Source organism: Phaethon aethereus, assembly GCF_964289735.1.
Source record: "Phaethon aethereus genome assembly, chromosome: 6".
Classification (NCBI taxonomy): domain Eukaryota; kingdom Metazoa; phylum Chordata; class Aves; order Phaethontiformes; family Phaethontidae; genus Phaethon; species Phaethon aethereus.
In genome coordinates this window covers 30,126,060-30,152,381 of record NC_138580.1, presented here as the reverse complement: position 1 = coordinate 30,152,381, position 26,322 = coordinate 30,126,060, and the positions used below count along the sequence as shown (strand labels likewise).

At 38.9% G+C, this 26,322-nt stretch overlaps 1 protein-coding gene across 1 annotated transcript; it reads left to right on the top strand.

Moving 5' to 3' along the window:
- Positions 1–24,653, top strand: FAM117B (family with sequence similarity 117 member B; the record flags this gene model as incomplete). Its single annotated transcript, XM_082001782.1, has 8 exons — positions 1–607; positions 7,888–8,039; positions 12,885–12,977; positions 13,482–13,595; positions 19,732–19,875; positions 20,933–21,158; positions 21,978–22,098; positions 24,338–24,653. 8 exons carry the CDS (start codon positions 1–3, stop codon positions 24,651–24,653), a joined length of 1,773 nt encoding a protein of 590 aa, XP_081857908.1.
- Between the last annotated feature and the right edge of the window lie 1,669 nt (positions 24,654–26,322).

Here is a 26,322-nt window from a genome sequence, read left to right as displayed (position 1 = left end):
ATGTCTCACCAGCGCGTGAGGCGCAACGGCTCCCCGACCCCGGCTACCTCCCTGGGGGGAGGAGGCGCGGCGGCGGCGGGTGGCGGAGCGGGAGCGAGCAGCCGCCTCCAGCCCATGCGGGCCACGGTGCCCTTCCAGCTCAAGCAGCAGCAGCAACATGGCAGCCCCACGAGGAGCAGCGGCGGCGCGAGCGCCCCGGGCGGGGGTCTCCCACGCGCGGCGCCCGCCTCGCGCAGCATCAGCCCCACGCGCGCGGCGCCCACCGGCAGCGGCAACAGCGGGCGCGTCGGCCCCGCCATGGCCACGCAGACGCCGGGGGGAGGGGGAAGCGGCGCCGCCGTCTCAGCCGCCGCAGCCTCCTCGCGGGGCAGCCCCACGCGTGCCGGCGGGACTCGGGGGAGTCCCCCTCGTCCCCACCACCTACCGCCGCCTCCCCCGCCGCCGCCGCCGTCGGCGGGCTGCGGGCCCTCACCTTGCTCTTCTCCGGTGCCTCCGCTGCCAGAGGGCAGCGCTACGGCGGCGGGCAGGGTCCGGCACCGGCGGCGCTCGCCGGACCAAGGAAGGAGCTCCCCGGAGAGGAAGAGCCCCAGCTCCCCCGTCTGCAAAGGTAAGCGCTCCTGTCAGCCTGCACCTGCCTCCGCCCGGCCGTTAATGGCGGGGGGGGAAGGGGGGGGGGCGTGCGCGCGGGCGGCCGTTACCTGAGGAGAGTGGGGAGGTGCGCGGCCAGATCGTTACGGGAGGGGAGCGGGGCGGTGGCAGCCGTCGCCGCGGGGCGGCCGGGGCCAGCGGCCAAGGGGGCACTTCCCGGGCGGCTGGGCGAGGCGGCTCGGCGTGGCCGAGTTTCAGGCAGAGCTTTGTGGGGTGGGAGGGCTGGGGTCGGCAGTGCCCGCCGCCCGCCAGTGTGCCTCCGAGCGCGCCCTACTCCCAGGGGGGAGAGCTAGGGACAGGGGGCTGTGTCCGGGCTTGTGCCCGTTCTGATCCTTCTCTGGCTGGCGGCAGCACTTGTGGAGCGTCAGTGTGTTGAAGGGCTTGTTGCTTTTGTTGCTGATCTGTTGCTTCCTGGCTTGTAGAAGAGGAGCAGAGAAAGCCAAGCATGCCATGTGGGGAATTGTAGCCACTCCTGTAACCCTTCTGCAAGTCCTGCCGAAGGTTTCCTGATGAGAGAGTGTCAATGGTGTAAGAGATGTACTTAAGATACTTCGGTACAAGCTTGAGGTGAATTTGGTGTTCGGGGACTGTTGTGATCGTCTTCCCTTTCTGTGCGTCTCGTGCCAGATGGTATGTGTTTATGATCCAAGCAACGTCCGCAAGCTTGTGATTAGAAAACGGGCTAGCAACGTAGGCATTGCACATAGATGTAGGGAAAAAAGTATTCAGTATCTCTCTTAGTAGTTACTTTCAACGTGATCCCTGCAGAAGCATGTGTGAACTTGAGAGCGATGACAGGCTTGCGCTACAGCAAAGATAGAGAATAGTGTGAGAATGGCATACATTTTTTAGCAAACTGCTTTTTAATGTTTCTGAATAATTAAAAAATACTTACTGGGAACACTGAAATTTAAGTAATACGTGGTGTCTGGTTGAAGTTAATACAGGCTTACGTATTTAAGTCCTTTTTATTCTTGGGATAAAAGTTTACTCAAAAATGCGTATGTGACGCTTTGTGTTAATGTCGTCAAATCTGGAAAAATCTGTGACTTTTGAGATACAAAAACTTACAGTTACTCTTTTTCATGAAATTGCCTGTGGTAATCTACACAGTGAAGTTGACTGATATGCAGACGTGTATATGCAGAAATCTAGGACCACCATGATTCCCTTTAACACTTCTACTTCTCTTAATGTTGCTTTCCCCCTTTCTAAAATAATGATTATAACCAGACTACCATATTGGTGTTGTTTTGTTGTTTTTTTTTTTCCCTACCCTGTCTCTGGAGGAATGATGCTGCTAAATTAGGCAGTCATAACTGATTGGTACAGTACTTAAGCTAATGTCTGTGTGATTTTATTTATTTTTCGTTTTTAATTCAGATATATCTCTTCAAGATTACCATATGTCTGCTTGTCTGCAGCGTAGGAGAGTAGTGCCACAAACGCATTTACTTTCTGAATTAGAGTTTCAGCTTTCCGGGCAGGAGTAATGTGGTTTTTTTTAAGGTTATATTCTGAGACTTTGGATTGAGGAATGCGTGGATTCTTCATTTAAGATTCTTGTTGCTCAGTAATCGGAAAGACTTTATACACATCACAAAATCATGTCTTCCTGTGAACTTTACAGAAACTCTTGCCCGAGATGCAATCTTCTGGCCTAGAGAATGAGGAAGAAGGTGGCTAGCCTTGAGATCCAGGTTCAAAAGCTGTTTGTAAAGGCATGCGTCAGACCACTTGGAGTGGAAAAATTGCACCGTCTTCAGATCATTGCGTAGAAGCCTGTCAAAACCATGCTAACTTCTTTACTGGATCTAAGAATTAACGTATAGAAAGAAACAAGTAATCTGATCACTCTACTATGTTAAGATAACTCCACTGGCTTTTTACAAGATGTGTGAAAACAGAAGAGTAGCATCCATTGAATTGCTTCCGTGTATTTAAATTTCTGAACAGTACTTGTATGGGCCCAAAATGCAAATTAAACCTGTTCAGTGTTGTTTAACATTTGTATTGTGTAGTCCAGTGGTTGATAGAGACTGAGTTAACTTCAGTTTTTAATTCATCTAGATGAGAAAACCTAGTGGTAGCCGAGAACATGGAAATGGAACTTTATTTTTGCTAATGAGGCTATGGTTGTGAAACCACACAGGCTGCTTCAGGGTATCAGTTAGAATGTACTGCAGAATAACTTGGGTTTTCCTGTTTCTTGTTTTCAGTCGATGACGGCTTTTATTCATTCCTACAACTGCAGCCATGTTTTTTTAGATTGAAATGAACCTTGAGGTTAGACAAATGATAGCTTCTTCTGAACTTCAGTACTGGTTCTGTAAGTTGTTTACTTTAGACTCGATGTTTTTCAGATTTTCTTTTCTGGGAGGTAGTTGAGTAGTTTTGAACATAGTTTTAATCAACCTGCTTAACAGTTGAGAACCCTAACTTGTGAATTTACAAATGTAGCTGAATAGCTTCTTTTGGGTTTTTTTGGTGGTGGTTTAGTTGTTTTCTTGTTTTCTGAACTGAATTGCAACTACATGTTGGAAATAGTTAGCTGAATTTTCTGTTGATGATGGGATAATTACAAACTGCAGATTCCATGGCACAGTTTCTACATTCTGTGCTTTTCTTGCCATTTGTCTCCTAAATATGACCAAGAGCCTAGATCTTCCTACTACCTATTTTTCATCTTTTACTTTCCTTCCCTGCAGTCTCTAGCACTTACTTCACAGACTTCAGCTTCTACTTCCATGTTAATGTGCTCTGTCCTTCCCAGCACTGGTGTGCCCTCATTTCTGCACCGTGAGGTCTGTTCTGCAACCTCCAGTTTTGGGTCAGTTTTCACATATGCCTCTGTCTGTCTGCAGACCACCCCTGTTAGAGGAAATTGTTTTGACCTACTAGTAGACTGTTGCAAAATGAGATGGAGAAACGTGTATGCTCTACCTTTATTGTTGTTTTTATCGTGGTTTATCTACTGAGTAAGGCTTGAATGTGATCTTTTTGTTTGTGTTCTTATGTAAAACACATCTTCTCCCAAGAGTTCAACTGTTACCTCCAAAAACTTCATAATGCTTCAGGCTGTGTAAACAAGAAGGTCAAGACAGAGCCATTGCAGTTGTTTACTGACCCTCTCAGGTGCCTCGAGGTTGTGAGAGATTTCTGTACAGGGTATTGAACCTTCTGGTATATTCCGACTGACTGTATTGAACATTTAAACTCGCTCTGAAAATTAAGGAGAAAAATTGGTTAGTTTTATCTGGAACTATATTGTCCTTTAATTATTTAGAATAGTATATGGCAGAGTAATATTAAAGTCTACTTGTGTGAAATGCAATTATGAAAATTGTTACAACAGTACATTGGAAAGTCTTAGAGTTCAGATGTGAACCCCTTCTTGGGGTGGGGAGAAGGAATGGAACTCCATTGCACTCTCAAATTACACTGTAGAATGTATTTATTTGAAGAATTTGGTGAGTGACACAATAATTACTAAGGTTTTGCAGTAGTTATAACTGATATTACTGTAGGATAAGAGAATATGGAAGGCTTTGTGCACCGTTTCGTGCCAGCTTTGCTTACTTAAGCTGTTTAACAAATGGCAGATGTAAAGAAAGTGGATTCATTTTTGTAGCATCATACTTTAGGTTACTTGTGGCCAGAAGTGCAGGGGAGTTTATTTGAATTAAAATTGTTTTCATTCACAAAAGTAACTTGAACATCTTGGGCTTTCTGAGGTTTGGTTTTGTAAACAACATTCCCCTACCAGGGGATCACTTTGAGTTTCTCAAAGCAAAAGCGTGAGTAGTTCTGTTACACTTACGTGAAGATAATAGCCAAGATTGTCTCCAAAGGGAATATACACAGTTGTGCTGTGTGTCTATTCTTAATACTGTCTGAGCCTGTTAAATACTTTGAAAAAATATAAAAAGTAGGTGAAGCCCCTGAGATCAGTTGGTTTTGTATGAGTTTTTGGAAAAAGACAGCTATGCATGGGAAAGATCCCATGAATGTCCTTTCTGAGGAAAAGGCTGACCAAAACAGAACAAAAAGCTCAGCTGTATGCCTAGATGCCAGAGAGGCTAGTTGGATCTCACTCTTTCTCACTTTGTAGATATCCCACCTGCATAAAAAGCTTCAATTAGAACTCTGTCGGGGAGTTCTGTGAGGTTAATGGTGTCCTATACTTTTCCTGTGGCTCTTCTTGCTGCTTGCTGGTTTTGTTTTGTTTTCTCATGATGTCTGTTACAAGATGTTTCTTTGGAGTTTTTATTTTCCTTTCTGAAAACTTTAATTTAAAATATCTAGAAAGTTATCAGCAGGACTGTAAGATAAATCTTCAAGTTACACTGCGGCAGTAATCCTTATTTTGCAGTTCTAACAACCATTCTGAAGTTTTCCTGAAAAACTGAAAGATGAATTTTCAGAGTGTTTTGTCTCTTAGGACTTTCTTATGTGTAAGACCTTCCCTCTTTTTTCCCTTCATCTTTTATATAGAGCAGTTTTCTCTTGTGAGGTATCAACTTCAAAGGCATGTGTTCTCACACTGTCATTTCTTTTTTCATTTGTAATTGTAGGACTTGTATGTTAAGACACGCCCCCCCCCCCCCCCAAGTCAGTGCTTTTTAGTTAGTTATTGTTAAGCACCTATATTTTTTTCAGTTTTGCTCTTCAGCGACATTAAGACTGCTTTAGCTTAAATCACCTTCAGAGATGCCTGACTTCACAATTGCAATAGATGTGTGTGATACCAGTTTACCTGTAGGAACTTCAGTCAGTCAGTTGTAGTGCAATGGCTTGTGAAGACATGGTAACTAGCTTGTTATTTTCCCATATTATGGACTTTGTTGATTTGTGTGGTGTATGTTCTGTTTATGTTTTGTCCTATTATTTTGCTTTGTTTGAAGCCAGATTGTGGAAAGACTTTGTTTCTAAATAGATTTAGAGTAGTGGGGGATGGATAGGAAGGTTGATATTTATCACAAATACTGGTTTAAAGAGATAATCAGGCCAATTAAAACAGATCTAGTATTTAAGAAGCGTCTATTTGATGAAACAGCTCCATTGTTTTTCATCAGCCACAGCTGTTGTAACTGTTATCTCTATGGAGGCAGATCTCTTGTTATGTAGGTCACATTAAGGAAAAATAGCAGCTGAACACTTGCTTCAAGTATTGTAGAGGAAAGTGCAATGAAAACATTGTATGTGTTCCCCTTGAAATGTTTTGAAACAGTAAGTGGAGTTGTGTGGTAGACTTTGACAATTTGTATTAAGACATGTTGTGAAGGTGGAAAAGTAAGTAAAAACCTATCCAAACATTGTTGCCCCATCTAAACAAAAGTAATTTGAAAACAGAATTTCTTGAAGGAATTTTTAAATCAGAGGAAAAGAATACTTCCAAGCTTTGTGCCTTGAAATGAGCAGTTTCCCTTGAACTTAAATAGTAAACGGGCTCTTCAGTTTTCACTCTGTTTGCCCAGAAAAATATTCTTTCCACTTTTTTTGTGGGGTAGGGGAGAGGGTAAGAGTTTCTGCTGCTTCAGTGTTGAAGCTGTTGCTGCAGTGGCTTTGCAGATGATGCGACTGACTAGATACACTTCCTGATTTTTAATTTTTTTCACATTCTTTCTTCTTGAAGAGGAAGAATAATAATTCAGAAGAAAAATAAATTGGGAGAGTATGGCAGCTATTTCTGAGACAAATAACATGTTTGATATAACTTTGGAACAAAGTGTAATTTTTAAGGAATGACATGTTGCATTAGCATGCAACAGTCTCCAATGGTAGAGACAGAAGGAATAATTTTGGAATCTTCTGATACAAACAGACCTTTCAGTATGCTGTATGGTGGTAGTAGTAGCAGTCAGAGAACGTCTTTGATACAGAGGTCTTAAGTGCATGGTAACCCCAAAATTGAAATTTGCTGCTACTCCCCGAGAGCAGATCTGCTGTGAGCTCAGTACTAAGATTTTATCATTGTTGGTACTTGTAGAAATAATAAACTAGCTGAGGTTTCTGGATGATTATAGTGCTGATAATTATTCCCTTATAGTTGAATTGAAATATTTTCCACACTTTCAATGTGTACATTTCTAATGCAAAATTTGCATGAGGATATTTAGTATAGCATGTCACCAGACTTGCATTTGAAAGGCTGGTGTTCTGTGAGGCTAAGATGTTGGCCACACCACTGAAATATATACCTACAAGGTTTTATTAATATTTATGTATCTTTAGTGGGTTGAAACAGCTTAGAAATTGCCATCAGAAGTCCAGATTTCAGTGGTTTTGTTTTCCAGCTAGTAGTCAGACATTAATCAGGCACAATTTCATTTGCCCATAAGTGAGTTTATGTAGAATACAAATTGCTATGTTATTTATACCATTAGTGCAGAATTCATCCTAAGGCACAGACAGGAAGGACATATGACTGAGTTTTTCCAGTGCCCTTATAAAGCTTCCATCTGATCTCTCTATCTTGTGTGCTGTGTTCTAGCCATTTGTTTTAGGCTTTTGTATTCATTATAGGTAAAATTAATACATGATTCTTTCAGGTGTAATTCTGTGGGGAGTAGATGAATTGATAGTAAGCTTAGATCATTGTGATCTCTGGATTTGCATTTTACATCTCGAATAGCTAGTAACAAATAGCTTGAGTATATATGTATATCTAAACCCTGGGTCTTTCCTGCTTGTCAGTCTCTTTAATTTAACAAACATCAATTACTATTTTGAAGAACCTTTCTTCACAGTGTTTGCACTTACTAGGTTGTGGTGTAGTCTCTTACTGCCACTTTACTTAAGATACCATTGGCAGATGGGATAGATAGAAAAATTTTTTTTTAAATCATATTCTTCCTTCTCATGTTACTTCCTGTGTTTCTTATACTTAACCTTTTTCAATATGGGTTCCTGTTAGTATCTAAATTGTTCTGAAGAGTGTTACCAATACAAACACTAAAAATGAGGTGTTGCAGAAGGTGTAGTGTGAGACAAATATGAATGCAGTTACAAAGTAGCATGTAAAGGGAGGAGGTGTCTCGATTACCTTGTAAAATGTAAACCGTTACCTTATCAAAGTTGACTTCTGGATCTAAGGGTTAGACAAACTTAATTCCTATATTAAAAGTATCTTGTTGTATACATAACAACATAGTAGTTTAAATTTGATATGATTTCTTGTAGGCAATTAAAATAATTAAGCTCTCTGCCTTTCTTTCTAATCAAGTGTTCTCATTCTAGCTGAGAAATCAAGACCACCTTCATCAAGCCCTTCCAGTATTATTCGCCGGACTTCCTCATTGGATACGCTTGCTGCTCCATACCTTGCTGGACAGTGGCCTCGTGATAATCATGGACAAGCTGCTCCATGTATGAGAGACAAAGCTACACAGGTAGGACAGATTTTTGTCTTTGGAGTATTTAAATGTGAAGACAGGGTTCAAATGTAAGAAGCTGTTCCCTTGAAAACAATCACTTTAGCTTTCTTGCTTGCAAGTGCCTATTCACTTTCAGATTGCAAGAATCCTACGTTTGCTCTTACGTATGTGGATTATTTGCATTCTTCTCTAAGAAAAGGCTGTGAACTATTATATCTGTTAAGAGTTCCACTTTCTTCTTGCCTCTGAAAAACACTGGTATATTGCACATCTGTTTTCTCATTGTTCTTACAGTGTACACTAGATTGCACTGGTGTTAAGTACTATTTAGTTTAAATTTGTATAAATGAACTTAGTGAGTCCTTATACATATGTTTGTCTTAAAACGGAATAAAAAAAAAGCTGCTGTTGTGCCTGCATAAAAGTTACACTAGCCTTTTCAAGGATAGGCTGTTCATCCTCTGTAAAAGGCCTTAGTTCACCCGAAATCTATGCACCAAGTATAGAATTATATACATTGAAGAGCTGCCTCATTGAACTGTGAATGATGTTCAAATTTAGCTCAACTGGAAAGTATTTTAAAAAGTACATGATTTGCCAATAAACTTCAACAAATTGACAAAATTTCACAAGGTTTTAATGGTTCAGTCCTATGCCACCTGTAAAGACAGAACCAACAAATAACTGAATGAAACTAGTCTTACAAGATTATACACTTAAGACAGTTGTTCTATTATTCTCCTTAAAGGGACCATGGTATCCTGCTGTATGCAGAAGTTACTCAAGGTGGATTTTTCCATAAAATATCCCAGTGTTTAGTTTATCCCTCTGTGGATGCAGTCTGGCAGTGCATTTCTCCATCTTGTAGTGTGGAAGAAAGACAAGCATATCAGGTTTTAAATCCCTATTCCTAGAGCGTGGTTTCAACAATAGGTCTCCACCAATTCCATAATAAGAACATAAGCAAAATGCAGTTGGAATAGAAACTGATGGCATGTGGGACATACTTGAGTTTGAGCCCGCCTTAGGTTTGGTAATAATAACAAAAATGTGGCCACAGAGGTTTCAGTGTCCTGTCTACTCAAATGTGTAGGGTGTTGAGCAGATTATGTCTGCAGTGTTGATTGTTACTGTGTGGCCTTCTCAAGATCCACAACACTTTGCAGAAAGGGCCACAATTTGAAGAGCAGATCAGTAGAAAAGTAAGGTGTTTTGCAGGGGAATATGCCCATGTGGATAAGGTGGAATTAGAAACCAGCGAAGAAAGGACAGCTGAGGAACAAGTTTTGTCTGCAAGAAAATTAATTGGAAAAATTATTAGAAGATGGAGTGGAAAAGGTAAGTAAATCATAGTAAGAGGAGGAAGATGAAGGCAGGTGTATAAATACAAGGAATTACTGTTCATGCTTAGCTTTTAAAAGGCATCATTAAAGGACAGAATTAAACCAATGTGGGTGCCTTAGCTATTTTCATATTTGATTTCATAGGATAGTACTTTTTTAAAAAAATAATTATATTTCTATACTACTGCCAAAGTATTTGCTACGTTCATTTGATCTCTTTCTACTTAATTTTGGTTTAATCTGAGTCATGGTTGGGCTTTTATAATCTCTCTATTTTCCAGCTAGGTCTGACATGATCCTTTTTGGCTTACATTCTTCTTTTGTTGTCTTCTTCCAATTCTGACACATCTAGCTGCTACGGTAGTGGGGCTTTCATATACAAGGGGAAACATATTTGCAAAGGTTGATAGGAAGACTGTAAAAGGTCATTGGATATTTCTGCAGAATGAGTATATTTAGTGGTGATTGATGTTGGTATACTGCTGAGGGAAATAAAATGATCTGTTTGCACTTCCTAATTTAAAACTTACCAAAGCAGTAGAAAATTTTGGGATACAGATGTATATTTGTATGTCCAAAGCTTGTATTGATATGACAGTGATGAGACATCATTGCTTTTAATCTTTCTGGTGTGCTTGAGAGTAATCATTTGAGCTAGGGACGAGTTTAAAATGTGATTTCCAATAGGTAGTTTCGCAAGATATTATAGGCTCTCCATTTGTATTGTTTAGCGTCTCTGAAGATGTGGTGTTTGGATAAAGTTTCACTTGAGGTATTCTGGCTCCAGGGTGTAATTTCAGATTTCACAAAGTCTGACATGAAATGGATGTGTTCAGATTTCAAAAGTTTAGGGAACAGGAATTGAATCTGTTAAGATACAAAACATTTTCAAGGTGAGTTAGCAGGATATCTTGATTCTGCAGGTTTATGGCATAGGGAGTAGAGTCATTCAGGAAGTGGACTGGGAAGAGACAGCAATTAGTGACACACTTTAGCTATGTCTATGTGTATATGACACACTAAGCTATTATAGAGGTGCCCATAGGTCATAGCTGAGAACTGTGTAAGAGATCCCAGGTAATGCAGAAACTGACTATGTATCAGGCTCCTGCTTTGATTATTTTGATGAAAACTGTCTATAAAACCAGACTGAATTATGTACAAGCAGAATGTTTGTTGGATGATGAGTAAGTATATTATTGAGCTTCCTAGGGTCTGCCTAGAATTCACACATGTAGATACTGTTTTAAGTGCTGCTAAAACAGGTGTTTGTAATCTTGTGCCTTTTTCCCTTTGAATCAAATCTGTTTGGCTTTGCCTGCGGTTGTTTGAAATATAGCTTTGTCAAAATGCAAGTTAAAATGAGACAATTGCTTTATATTTTTTAATTCTTAAAGAATTTCAACTGCAAAATTTTTTGCCTCTGAGACTTTTTTTTCTTAAGTGTTCCACTATCTGTGATAAATTTAGCCTTAAACTCATTTATCTTTGTAATTCTAGAACAGGCAGAAGGATATTGCGAATGGTAACAGCTGATAAGCAGCAAGTAGTGGTACTTTTAAGAACCTAGAGAAATAGAAATCCCTCTTTGTCCATTGGTTATTGGGTCTGTGTTTCTTGGAAATAAGCATTACAAACAAAATACAGGGAACAAGTAGGAGGAGGCCTGCTAAAATAGTGTTACATTTCTGTCCTGGTGTGAAGGTTTCCTGTGACTTAATGTTTTATACCTACTCTTGCTCTAAAAAGATTTCTCACTATTTGTTTTGAGGGTAAGCATCAAAGCAACCTTTAATCCTTTAAAATGAATCACATATTAATTTATGAAATAAGTCTTGAATCTTAAGTGAAAGTCTTGAATGTGAATTAAATGCAAGGACTGATTAGAGTGTTAATTAGATTCCTGTAGGCAAGTGTAGTGGTTGTGCTGAGTTTGGAAGTTAGAACTAGTGGCTAAAATTTACTGTTCCAGGAGCTAGACGATAGGATGAGACTCCAGATTGACATTTGAGAACTGACTAGGCAAAGACTGATACATGGGAATGGGGGTTATCAATTATTCTGTTTTATTATGAAGATAAGTGAGTGCATTTCTAGAAAAATAGATACTATTGGATTCTGATTTTGCTATGAAATAGGAATTCCAAAGCAGCCCTACTAACTTTATTATTCAGATTTGCCCTAGTCAGTTTTTGATTTGGAATGATTAAGTTGGAAAAACTGCTGATAGTGGAGGTTTCATTTTTATGAAACTTATATCTGTAACTGAAGCCAATGGGATGTGCAACCTGTATGTTTGGAGTTAGTCGTCCATTTTCCCTACAAAATGGGGATTAATACCACATCATTGAAGGCCTTGTGAGTTTGCGTTCTGAGTACAGATGGGATAAGTAAGGTCAGCTTGTGGCTTGCAAGCTGTTAGTCTCAAATGGAAGAACAACTGTTGCACACTGTAGGCGTGAAGTCTTTTGAGGCAATCAAGTTCCTGTCTGTAGGAGAAAGTGAGATATCAATGACTCCTAAGGGTGAGTTAGCTAGATCACCACTGTGTGACAAGAACTGCATTGTGGCAACAGTGAATTTAAAGGAATTCACTGTCTCTTTCAGTGTGTAAGCTTCTTCCAGAAATCCTTCCCCCTGCTTCATTAGGTATATTTCTTGTGACTGCATGGAAATTCCTGATAAATGTTACTATTCCTCCTCTTAGAGCCTTTACAGGTCACTGCTTTTGAAGGCCATTCTGGAGATGGTTAGGTGGGAATAAAAACTGTCCATAGAGCATGCAGTATTATCACAGGCTTGCCTGTGCATTTTGTTATCTTAAATGAATACAGTTTGTCTTAACGATACTTTGAATTTCTCAGAACTTTTTCACCACAGTATGTGTGCAAGTTTCTTTATTAAATGTTAACGTGCTTTCTGCTTGGCCTGAGACACCTATGAACCTGAAGCCCTTTGAGGCATTAATAAATTAATTCCCTGCTTTGCACTCTAGTGGTGCTTATATGCCTTGCCTCCCTCTTTCCCATTTTTCTGAGAAAGAACATGATTTTGAAGATGTACTAGTGCAGGCTTTCACAAGGTTTACACCACACTACCCTTGCTAATGTGTCAGAAATTACAAGGTCAGCATCTGTGCAGGAAATAAAATATACAATCTCCCCCAAATTCAGCACTGCCATACTGGTACTTCAGAACTGTAGCAACTTGTGGTATATGTGGCTGTTAATACTGCCTTATGCTCAATAATTTGTAAGGGAAACTAGCACATGCCTGTATTAGAGTAGGTCTGGAAGTTGGGGTTTTGTGCCTTTTTTTTTTTTTTTCTTAAATTACATAGTGTCACTTCAGTTTTTCATACTTGTCGGAAAGACTTCTAGTCAGTGACTGCTTTTCACTCGCAGTTCTGAATCTAGCAAGTCTTAGCACTGTTCTCTCTTCTAATTTGTCTCAAAATACTCTGCCAGAAAGTAGGAGTTACCTTTTTAAAATTAATCTTGTAATCTTCTTGCTGCAGACAGAAAGTGCCTGGGCTGAAGAATACTTGGAAAAGAAGAGAAGCTCACACAAACGTTCAGCATCATGGGGCAGTAATGATCAACTCAAGGAGGTCAGAAATGCTATTATTTGAGATACATTTGGATTAAATTTTTTACTAGTGTGCACTGTTACTGTGAGTTTTCAGGAAGGCATTAATATTGTACTGCTTTGTTTTATTATATAGATTGTGGGCTTGGTAAAAAAATAAGAAACAGCTGTTCATTTGGTATTGATTCCATATAATAATACAGGACTATTAAAATTTTTAATCTGAATGTGTGGGAAAGAAAGTGTCAAATGCAAATGATATCCTTCATCAAAGGAAGAAATACAGAAGTGATCAAACTACTTTCAAACTTTGGTCTTTCAGTAAACCTCCAGAGGTATCTTCTGGGCTTCAGCTGAACTGGTAGCTAATATGCTAGGTTTGCAAGAACTTGGGTCTAATTTAGTTCTGGCAATAATTATGAATGTTGTGGTAGTAAAGAATTTTAACTAAGTGATGGAATAAATGAAACTATGCATGTACCTGAATATATCTAGTGAAATCTAATGTGAGTTTTTCCTTTATTAGATTGCAAAGTTGCGTCAACAGTTGCAGAGAAGCAAACACAGCAGCAGGCATCATCGCGATAAAGAAAGACAGTCTCCATTTCATGGTAACCACACAGCCATTAACCATAGTCAGGTAAGACTGTGCTCTTTTTGGACATAGTGAGTAGCTAATACTGTTTTTAACTCCTTTCAAGGCTGTGATTTGTCTAAGGGAATGTAGAAATACCATGTACTGGCAAAGATGTTATAGTTGTAGGTGAATTCTATGAAATAGATCCCTTTCCTTGGTCTTCCTTGAGTGTATGGGGCCCTGGATCTTTTTGTTAATTGGCTGGGTTGGCTTTGAACTCCTGCTTTCAAAGAATTTCACATAGTTAGATCCTTCCTTAAAGCAAGACTCTTAAAGTGCATTCTGCAGACTCTACAAAAGGATGACAGATAAGTTTAATCTAAAACCATAGATGGTCTTTTTCATTATCATTGCTGTAAGAATTATAAATATGCATGTAGAATATGGCATGGAGCAAACTGGTGGTAAAATTATACACTCAAATAAAACTTGTACTTTTTGCTGATCACGTGTTGTGTCTTGACAATAAGACTTGTCTAATCCTATGATGAACTGATTGAGAGAGCTTACCTGACAAAAGGCTATTCAATGGGATTGTTATGTACTCTATTAAAAGTGTTCATACTTTTGATGGCTTCAGCCTTTGTAAGATTCCCCCCCATTTATCATGCCTTGAGACTTTTAAGTAGTAATCACTTCAAAAATTGTGATGGTTGGGCAATCACATGTTTTGTGTGCAGTTGTAGTTTTATCTCAAGACTCTTAATGAGGTCAGGTTCATAGAGAGGTAATATTTTTAGCTTAATTGGTAGCAGGTGGAAAAAAAATTACAGGCTTTTAGACACACATACCATTTTTCAAGTCTGTTTTTCTTGAATACTTTTAAGAAAATCAATAAGAAAGTTTGGTAACTTTTTTCAGAAGAAAACTCCTCTTCCCTCCACCCCCTGATATCTCCTGAATGTATATTTATGATAGAAACACAATTTTTTTTAACAGTTACAAAAAGAACAAATTCCTCACAATTACCTTGCAAGTTAGTGTAGTTGAAAGAAACTGTGGAACTCAGTGTTGTGAACTGAGAAAGTACTTCAGCTGTGAAGCTTCTCTGCAAATCTAATCATAGTCCCAATTGCTGCTGAAATGCAGCTAGCATTGTTCTAATAAATACTGTACTTTGATACCAGATAATGAAAATTATTTCCTGTCTGTTGTTCCATCCTTCTGGAAATATTTTAGGGAGGGAAGCTGTTGTGGCATCAGCATGTGTCCTGCTTTACAGGTACTTACCCATTCTGATAAAGGATGAAATAAAAAATGGAAGGCAGAACCATACATACAGTCCTGAGCAGCCAGGTTCTTTCGTAGCTAGAAGTCAGGTGTCTGAGCGAATCTGTTACACTTCAAGACTGGGAATAAGAAAGTAGAAGAGTGTTTTGAATTTCTCCTGCACTGTTCTTCTTAACTCCTGCTTTGTATAAAAAACAGTAGCATCTTTTGTCTCAGGCCCTAACTTATCCCTGCTGTAGTTCATTTAATTAGGAGTCATGAATTTTTAGGCTGTAAGTTCCTCTTGAATTCAGTTTGTTCTTAGTTTGAGTTCTGTGCTAGTAGAAGTATTGTTTGTAGGAATTTTTTTAGAATTACATTTTTTGGCTTAACAATTTAGGAATTACTTCTTCAGACCCTTTAAATGTCAAAACAGAAACTGTTTCCTCCTCCTCTTCTGTATAGCAGAAGAACAGTTTGAATTTGAAACAGGCTGTCTAGTACACATTCCTACAGTTTAGTCTGTTTTACTGAAGTACAGGTGCAGTGTAGCATGCTGCTAACCTTAGTGACTGCTGTAGCTCAAGTCAGAACAGTCCAAAATGGTGAAAGAAGAAAGACAAATAAATGACCTAATCCTTTTCTTTGTAAGAAAGTTTATGAAAAATTGGTGAGACATATCGGGGCAGGGGGGAGGAGGCAGGCAGGTCAAAATACTCAGTGCAGGTATTTTATCCAACTTTGTAGGACTTGTTTGAAGATCTGTTCTGTACTTGTGGGTAATTGAGGCATTTTAAACAAAAAAAAAGTGTATTGAGGAACTTTTGGTGTAGGCCTTTCAGTATACTGGAGAATTACATGCAGTCTAACAGGTTTGGCTTGGTATTCTACAAATCTGTAGGTTTCTGAATGCTAAGCTATTGTCACTTTAATATAGATAATCCTTAGTGGTTTTTAATTTTGAAAATGAAGGGTGGTGCTTCTACTCTGAAAAATACTTCCCCCCCCAACATATATAATTTTTTAAACATCATAATTACTTTATTATTATGCTCATGAAATTTTGCTTGTTATATGGAGGTCTTTTGCATTCTGCCAAATTTTAGAATATGTGAATAAAATATTGCACAACAGATAATTAGGTTTTGGGCTTGTGAAACAGACTACAAAATATAAACTGAGGCAAAGTAGCTTTTCCAGCATTGTGTTACAAAACAAACCATTTTTCTTGGTAAATTTTATGCCAGCTGTGCTGAGCTACTTGTGAAGGGGGGAAGTTACGAAAGGCTTCAAAAAGGGTAAGTGAAGGGTTTAGATTAATGGCATTTAGAGGCTGCCTTCTAAGTCAGAGTGAAAATCTCTAACTGTAGGCATCAAGGGCAAAGTTCCTAGGCTTTCTCATTCCTTTCTAGGGAACTACTAAACTAGAATTTATGACAGCCGCTCAGTTCCTTCAGGATTTGTGGGAAGGACTGTGTGGAAACACTTGCAGCTAGTGACTGGAATATTTTGAAATTTTTTTACATGCCCAACGTGAAGGAAACTTGCAGTTATTGACTCTAAAGGGTCATACAAAGATTTCTGAGCTCAAGGAGTTGAATTCCTGACAAGGCTGAGAAAATGTGTCAGGAAATTGCCTCAGTAGTCCCTTCACAGAGACCCGGTAAACTCTGATTTAACATTTTGGAAATGGCTTACTCTTCTAGTTAAAACTAAAAGAAGCAATTCCAGTGGATTTATTTCCTCTTTTCTTCCCTACTAATAAACACTTAAGCTTTGCCACAGTTCTTGAGTTTTACCAAAATTTTTACAGTGGTTCCTACTGCTTTAGCCTCAAACTGATTGCCTAATTGTGCTTGCTGCTTCTATGATTTTTGTTTGAAGAAAGAAATCCACACAATCTTTATTGAATAAACTTGTTAGCTCTTCCTGTCCCTCTGTTCAGATCAGGAAGTAGTTAGTGAGGAACTTGATCAAGTCCTTGTGGCTGACTACATTTTTTTTCCGGAGCAACTGAGTGTTCTTTGTTTGTTTTTTTCATGATGCCAGAAATGTTCTATTCTGTACCTCTTTACAGGAAGAGGGCTTTGCAGAAAGGTCATACCCTTCTCAGGTGACCTCAGGATGCTTCTGAAGACATTGGATTTTGAATTAATTGCATGGTACTAAATCTGTAAACAGGAGTCAAAGCAATGGGATCTTCCTTTATTCTCAGTGTTAATGTAATGGAGAAACTAGGATTGAGGCCCGAGCTGAAGCCAGGTGGAAGAATAAATGGATTAGGTCTTTCAAAATAATCTTTTTTCCGCAGTGCACTTGGCTGATGCTATGCTGCTACTTGACACTATGAAGCATCAAGCCCCCTTCTTTTCACTTTCCTGGAAGCATGTGTCCTTTAATGTCTTACCAATCAGTTGATCCTAAGCAACTACTAATATTGAGACCAACTGCATGCAGTTTGCAGGGGGGGGCGGGGTTTGTTTCATTCTTACCACCTTGCATAGGCTGAACATTTTGTTTTTAGAGTGGAATTATTGTGATGCATTCAGCCTTGAGGTGCGTTGATGTTAATATCCAAAAGCATCAAAAGACCTTGGATTCTATTTAAAGTTCTGTTGCTTGCTGAAAAATTGGAGGAGCTTAGAGCATTTTTCTGAAATGCCTGTGAATAATTTAGATTTGTCATCACCCATATTTCCTAACTCATGAGTTTATGCTGTACCTGTAAGTTTCAGGACTCTTTAACAGTCCTGCACCAAAACTCCCTGACAGTGTGTTGTTATGTGAGAACTGTAATTACTACCCTGTGTTTGGCACCTTGCTTCATTTTGTGCATTCCCAAATATGCAGATGAGTAGTCAAAGGTTGGTAGCCTATTCTTGTATGTCAGGGGCCAGGTCCATGCAGATCTCTGTGAAGGCATTGTTTCTAATAGAAAGTTTCTTGTTTTGAGGCTGGTTGTTCCACCCCTGTAACAGTACCTCCGTCCCTTTCCACCCCCTGGCACTCTGGGTTAACAAGTCATCCTCAGTCACCTACAGAATATTATTATTTCTCATGGAAGTGAAACATGCTGTATTGAACCATAATGAACTCTATTGGAGCAACTTGTGCTCTTCTACTTTGACGTCTTGAAATAGTACTATGATTCTAACGCTTCCTGTGGTAGGCTATCATATTTGAAAGATGGATAATTCCCATGTTTTGCTAATGGCTGCTGAAATCTTAGATAAGCATACTTGTGTTCTGCTTTCTACATTTTAAGAAGTTCAGTTAGTCCTAAAAACATGCATATTTAATAACTGGGTGCATAAACAGTCTTTATTAGTGCTTAAACTTGTTCTCATATACCTGTATTGTGACTGGATATTGACCTGTATTAGTTTACTGGATTGTTGATCCAAGGCCTTGTCTGGAACAGAATTAGTTCCTTTCGCAGATTTTTTTGTGCTCTTCTCCAGTGGTTTCTGTTTTCTCTTTTTCATCTTCAAGCGAAACTTTTAAAAATCTTTGCAAGTTTGGACATTATGAGAATGTTTAGGTTTTGTTTACATAAACAGTCACAAGCATTTCCTGAACAGAAGCTTTTGTAGTCCTTGTAAAAGTCGTCTTTTTTTTTTTTTTTTTTTAATAGCTCTCCTAATGTTTTGGTAAAGCAAAACCAATATCATTCTTACGTTTTGTTGCCTTAGAGCTTTGTGATTGTGAGAATAAGTCTGCATTATGATCTGAACTTAGAATTCTCTTGTCTACATTCATTTTTCTAACATACTTTTTCTGCCAGACTAACTTTATTACGTGGGTTTTTTTGAGAATTCACATGTAAAGTTGCAACGCTTTGCTGTTTGTCTATGCACAGTCTTGTCACTTAGAGGAAGAATAAATAAAACCCACAAACAAACTGCTTGAAGACCAGGTGAGAATGCTACTGTCCTTGAATCAGTAGAGGAGATGTTTCAATAACAGCACACTAGGCCGTAGACTCTAGGAATTTTACACAGGAATTCTGCTGTGACTTTAAGTGTCATGCTGTTCTTTGAGTTGAACTAAATGTTTGCAGAAAGCATTCCATTATCTGTAGTAGTGACCTGCATAATCACGAAGAGTCTGTCTTGAGTTTTAGGGCAGAATCTTCTAGTGTTCTGTCAGCATGATTTTTTTTAACAGGAGGGAGGATGCTAATGGAGAGGATGGGAAATCTTGAGAAGTTGTGGTGTGTGAAAAGGGGCTCTGGAAGACGTCAGTAACGTGTTTTCTGAGAATTGAGTTTTCATACATGCTTTGAAACACTGGGTTTTTAAAATGTTAATTGTCATTCTGAAACAACTATGTATTAACATCTGGGTTTGGGATTTTATTATTTCTATGGAAGTCTTCCTAAGTTGCTTTGTCAACCTTTTATTCTGGCTTAATATAGCTTAATTTCTAGCATAGTGTAATCTTGCATTTGTTGAATAATTCTCCTTTTGCATGTATTATGTTACTGTACATGACAGCAGACTTCCATTAATATACAATTTTAATGAAATTACACATGGTAAATCCAACAGTGAAGAAAGTGAAATTGTGGTACAGCTCACTTTGGAAGGAATATATTTTAAAAGCTTCGAAATTGCTTACATTTAAATGCTTACTGTTAAATTTTCACTTACAAAGCAACCTCCAAATATGGAGGCAGACCATATCAAGAGAAGTTTTGAGACTAGATGGTGAAAGCTTTTCCAGCTAGAAATAAAATTTGAAACAAAATTCAGGATGTCTGTGTCTTCATTTAAGGCATCCATTTTTAACATAATCACTATAGTTTCATGTAAGTCCTTGATACTGAGGTGTAGATGTGTTCTGTTTAAAGGTTTACTTTTGAGTAGAAATAGTAACTGTGTTTTGTAAGTAAATCTACATTGCTTTCTCACTGTCTCTGGTTCTTCAGGCTCCCATCCCAAAGAGTGCTCTTGTTCCTGTGATACCTATTACCAAATCAACAGGTTCACGATTCCGAAACAGTGTAGAAGGGCTGAATCAGGAGATTGAGATAATAATTAAGGAGACTGGAGACAAAGAGGAACAGCTTGTTGTATGTATCTGCCACCATGATTGCTTTCTATAATTATTTTGGTTTTGCTTTGAGGTTTTTAAGTCATAAGCTTTATTTTTCACAGTTTTTGAATTAAATTTGTCTGGAATTAATTTTGCATTCTTTATTAAAGGTAGTTGAAAAGTCTCTTGAAAGCAAAAAGAAGGAAAGAGTTAAAGCTTGAATCTGAACATTTTTTCTCTGTGATTACTGTGATGTAATTTAGTTTTCCAATAAAACAGAAATCTAAGTAAAGCAGGGGAAAAGACAAAAGGTCTGTTTTGAGAGTTTTTGTAGTAACTTTTTCTTCTCTTTGCCTATGCTGAACTGCCCCCATCCCAGTTGAAGCATAACTTGCCCATTTTTAACTTTATTTTTATTTTTAGGTACTTTTAGAGGTAAATTTAGTAATAAAGTATCAGAAATACAGGCCACGAAGATGATTAAGGGACTGGAATGTCTTTCATATGAGGAAAGGCTAAGAGAGCGGGGACTGTTCAGCCTTGAGAAGAGAAAGCTCAGGGGGATCTTATCAGTGTGTATAAATAATCTGATGTGCAGGAATGAAGAAGAGGGAGCAGGACTCTTCTCAGTAGTGTCCAATGACAGGGCATAAACTAAAAACCATTAAATTCAATATGAACACAAGAAAAACTCTTTCCTTCCTTCTTTTTTTCCATTTTTTTTTAAACTGTGTGAGGGTGCTCAAAACTGGAGCAGGTTGCCCCGAGAGGTTGTGGAATCACTGTGGAGATATTCAAAACCTGACTGGACACAGTCCTGGACAGACTGCTCTGGCTGACTGTGCTTGAGCAGGAGCATTGGACTAAGTAATCTCAAGAGGTCCCTTCCAACCTCAGTGATTCTGTGAATTCTTGAAAACTGTTGTCCTTCATTTCTGAACCTGACTTATTGTCTGTTGGGAGTCTCGTGTAATGAATAAAATTTTCTACTTCAAACAGTTTTACAAAACTTGAAAAACCCCTCAGCATTACCGGATTTAGAGAGATTGCTAACCAGACAAGAGCAGCCATCTGACACCTTCTATTTTTAACAGCCTCAAGATATTCCAGATGGACATCGTGCACCACCTCCGTTGGTTCAGCGTAGTAGTAGTACTCGCAGCATTGATACTCAAACGCCTGGTGGAGCAGACAGGGGTAGTAACAACAGCAGCCGTTCCCAGTCAGTATCTCCAACCTCATTTCTTACCATCTCTAACGAAGGCAGTGAGGAAGGTCCATGTTCTACAGATGATCTTCTTGCTGATTCCAGAGATAAAGGTACTGTGTAACTTTAAAAGTTCAGCAATGCTAAACTTTAACTCACTGCTATGTGGATGAACATGTAGTAAAGAGAGGTTTTGTTTCCACATCCATGGAGAAATGGTAGAACATTTTTTTTAAGTGATACGTTTTTTCCAAATTGCTCCAAATACTGCGTGCACACATACCTAGTGCTCTGTAATTGAAGCTGGATAGATGTGACTAAGGAATATGCTTGGTTTTTAGTAATAGATTCTTGAAGTACTTTAAGCAAGTTGAAGAAGCAAGAGTGTACAGTGACAGGTGGAACAGCAAAGTAGGCTAGTCCTGTTGCTTGGGTCAGGTATTTTTTATGATCTCAGACAAAATGGGCAACGTTACAGCATTTCCTACATGCACCCATAAAAGTTTTAACTGTTTGGGGTTTTTTAATTACTCCTTTTTATTGGAAATAATATGAGAGCTACTAGGAGAATTTTACAATTAAACATAAACCTATTCTGGTTTTTAAGGAATATGGCTTCCACCCATTTCTTTTAGCTAGATGGTCACAGCACAGGACCATAGATTCAGGTTTGCAGTTAAAAACTGAAAGCGTCCAGGAATGAACAGAGATTGCAGAGGAGCCTGAAAATAATACAAGTAGAAATAGAAAGGAGGAAAGGGATCGAGAGAAGAAAGCTTATTTGCAAATGAAGACTTGGAGGCAAATGAAAATGTTTCTTAATCTCATAACATTGGTAATGAGGTGGGTTTCTATTTGGGGGGCATTTAAAGATAGCTACTGGTTTTTTATAGTGTAACGTGTTTAAGTAATGAGATACTCTGTTCCTGCAGAGAATGGGAATAATTCTCCCTTGCCAAAATATGCTACCTCACCAAAACCCAACAACAGCTACATGTTCAAGCGTGAACCTCCGGAGGGCTGTGAAAAGGTGAAAGTCTTTGAGGAAAGCTTGTAAGTTGATCTTTATTACATAAGAAATAACATTCAGCATTACCCATTGTTTTATTGATTTTGTGTCAGATCAAAATTATTAGTCCAGTTGCTAAAACCATGCTAACAGCCTGATCTCTGTTGTTTTGTGTGACTGCATACTGGTGCATACGTATTTTATTGCTGGAATTTTGTGTTAAAGTAAAAATCTTGAGACTTTTTTCTTAAACCAGCATAACTTGAGAGGACTGTCTCTTACTGGCAGATAGTGAGGGAGGAACTCAAATAATCAGGTGCCGAGAGATGTACTAAGAAGCTGTAATGCAGGTGCCTTGGCTAATACGTCACAGCTTTGACAGGCACATCCAGTAATTCAGACTCTGAAGACCATACTCTTTTCAGCTACATCTGTGTAGTTGTGAAATGTTTAGTGACAGAGGAGTATATTTCACGCTGAGTATTTGATGGTTTGGTTATTCTGAAAAAGCCAACTTTTGTAATTTGGGAATATTCTGGGGATTTTGTGGTTTTTTTAATTATTATTTTCAGTGGAGTTTTTATACCCTTATGTCACTTGGATGCAAGAATCTTAACCTATAGTAAAAAACTTCATTTTATCACACAAAGATATATATATAATTCTTTTATGCCTATATTCTCAGCAATGCCATCTAGTATAAGTAGTAATTAAAGAAAATTACAGCTACCTTTGTGTATTTTCCATCTCAGATCTCTGCAAATGGATTTTGAGAGGTCCCTGTGGCCTCTCCATAGCAACGTGGAAAGGGTTACAGTAACTTAAGTTACCTGTCTGTATTTTAGAGTGTGTAAACTGTGTTGAAAATAGATTAGATAGTCTTCACTTGCTCCAAGAACATAATCTATTGTGATTTGACTTGCATTTGCATTTCTTTTTGGATGTCCTTGCTACATAGCTGTAGGACTGTTTTGCTGTAGAGTGAAGCAGGCTGCTACAGAAGTTGTTACCTGCTTGTGGCAGTTGTTGGACACTGCAGTCTCATGCAAAAATCTTTCTCACACCTGGTACTTGCATTCCACACGTACGTGGAATACATAAGTGTAACTACTTAAACCTCAACCTTTGTTTAACATTATTTCTATTTGAAGTTTACAGGATTCTCATCTGGGAAAAAAATTATAAATGGGGCTGAATTTTCTGGATACTTGAAGAATCAGCTAGCATGGAAATGTACTGTATGTCATGAACAGAATTACTTTTCAGAGTAGAGTATCTCCTGGAAGAGTAGACTGGCAGATTGGCTTGCTTGGCCAATAGATAGATAGAGATGCATATGACTGTCTTACAAACACATGGAAGAGAGGGGGAGGTTATAGGCTAAAGGACAATTCTGTTAACAAGAAAAACTGAGTATAAATTTCTGATGGCTATTTTCCAGCAGGGAAGAGTGGATTTGGAACAGATTCCCATAGTTTGATCTTGAAGTGGGGATAGACTAGCTTAGATCTACATTGCAGGAGTAGAGATAGACACAGAAAGCATTCCTGTGCTATCCACAATTTCCCTTCCAGCTCTGTCTTTTATAAAGCATGACTCTGAGTTGGTTGAATTATAGGCTGAGATGGAAAAGCTGCAAGTCAGGTTCTAAATGTGTGTTCCACACTTATTTCCCAGGTTATAGGTATGTGATCATGAATGCTACTTTGGGCATACTATGTTTTACTCTCTGCATTGAGTTTTTAAGTAAGATGGGCTCATCTTCCAGAGATTCAGGTCACACTCAGGTGAATGTGCAAAAGAGGCAAAAGTCTAGAAAAGGGGATCCCTCTGTGATCATGAACAGCTCTGAGATACGCACTATTAGGAGCGTTGCTATGCCAGCTTTCTTTCACAAGGCTTGCTGTATAAAGAGTATCTGTGTGTGGGGCAGAACTTGTTGGGTTGTGAAAGTTTCTGGAGAATGTGATTGAGAATAACCTCTCATGTATTGGATGTGCCAATTCATGGTCAGCGTTTGTGATTGCAATGTGAAGCTAGTGTCTTCCCTGGGTTTGGAGACAGCCTGTAAACAAGCAGTTTAAACCACCTTGCCATTTGCCGTGTGGTGGGAGTGTCATCAAGGCATTAGTGAGTAGCTTAAATACTTTAAACTTTAAACTTTAATACTTTAAATAGTTTAAACCTCAGCTTGTCTCTGGTGACGTGTTCGGCAATATATACCTGCCACTGATGGAATTCGATTGCTCAATGTAATTTTAAAATACTGTATTTTATTTCTAGGCCAAAGCCGTTGCATGAAATTCCAGCCTTCTACTGCCCTGACAAGAACAAAGTGAATTTCATTCCTAAAAGTGGCTCTGCTTTCTGTCTTGTCAGCATCCTCAAGCCACTTCTTCCCACACAGGATCTCACACTTAAGGGCACTACACACAGTCTGACTGTCTCCTCCAGCATGACACCCAGTTTGTTACAGCCCATTTCTATGGCTTCCTTGTCTACAAACACAGATCAAGACAGGATCTCTCGTGGAACAAGTACAGTAATACCAACCTCTATACTCCAGCAATCGGGACATATTGAGGAAGCTGAAGGATAGATTTAGATTGTCTTAACATTTTTCTGGGCAACTACTGGGAAAGAATTGGACCAGTTGACTGGACCTTTCTGATCACACTATTTGCATTGTTTTAACAATTTATGACACTGTCATAATTGAACTATTTGTAAAATTGACAGTTTGGTAGCACATTGAGAAGTTCAGGAGGATGCAGCAGCTGATACTCTGTTGCACTTTCTGCTTATGAAGACTGGTTCTGTTTCTCTTCTGCTTTTTTTAAACACTGGTGGAAGCAAAGACTGTCATAATCCTTTGGCATTTAAAGGACCAGTTGTTGTGATGCTGTGTGTCCTTTGACTTTTTTCCCATTAAAACAAAAATCTCAAGACCAACCAGCTGATCCCATTTACCATTGTAATCTGCAGAGGGAGGGGCAATTAGATGGTTTTGCAAGATGTCTTTTGTATGAAAATGTGTATTTTGTAACAAAAATTTGCCTTTTCTGGTGTGTAGCAGATGGTGTTTAGAAGACGCTTTCCTGGTAACAATTCCCCCCCCACCCTTTTGTTTTTGTAGGGAAGGGTCTTTTTTACTTGGCTGTTTTACAGCTGCTGGGACCAAAGGATTGCTGAAGTATTTCAGCAGTCTCAAATTATGTGACCTTGCTGAACAGCCTCAGCCCTAAACAAAATAAGACAAGTTAGTAAGTTTGAAACTTTTTAAAACAGAAAAGTATCCAAAAAGCAGTGTTAGTATACAGTGTACATTTTTTGATATCCAAAGTTTGTGCTTCAGGTAAGTCACATTCTTAAAACTCCTTTCTTCACAGAATTCCCAGCAGTGTTGGTTTATTGCCTGGAAAATTGTATTTTAAAGCACTTGCCCCAGTATTGTTCTGTTTGTCCACAGGATTTTTGTGCAGGGGTAGGGAAAACACGTTATCCTCTTGAACTCAGTATTCTTGCTTTCAGAAAATATGCCACTTGCCTCTTACAGGCTTGCTTGGCTACTTAAGGAGTTAGTCAGCCGGAATCATTAATCACTCTTGGTACAAACTTGCTCTGATGTGGCTCATCACTGTATTATAGACCCTGGCCACATAACACTGAAATATCTGTGCATGATTTCCTCCCTTTTGTCATAGTGGTGTTTTGTGTGTCCGTTGAAGGTGATGATTTGTCAGGCATGGTATCTGTTACACAGAAGTTTACAGCAGCAGATACATTCTCCCTTTTTGACTAGCAGCTTAGGCTGGCATGTAAAACGGGATTTTTTGATACCTGGTCTGTCCTGATATGCAGCAGTTTATGGTTCCTTTGAAATTATAATAAAAGATTAAAGTGGGGGGGAAAGGCAATTGCAAATGGAAACTGTTCAGGAATTTCCATGAGGTTTCTCATGTGTTCCTGGAGTGCATTGCTTGGGTTTGAGTACATACAATATAAATATGCAAAAAACTGCAGTGACCTGAATACCAGTGTTATGTCAACTTAGAAAACAAGCTGACCTTGTAGCTCTTTTACAGAGTTAGATTCAGTAATTTCAAAATAAGTGTCATCGTGAACAGTCTCCGGGTCTGAATATTGGTCTGTTACACATGAGCAGTTCTCACTGACTTGCATATACATAGCTTCCATAGATCAGTTGCATACTCAGGTCATCTCATAACTGCAGCTATTTAAAGATGATACCGCAAATATAACAATTT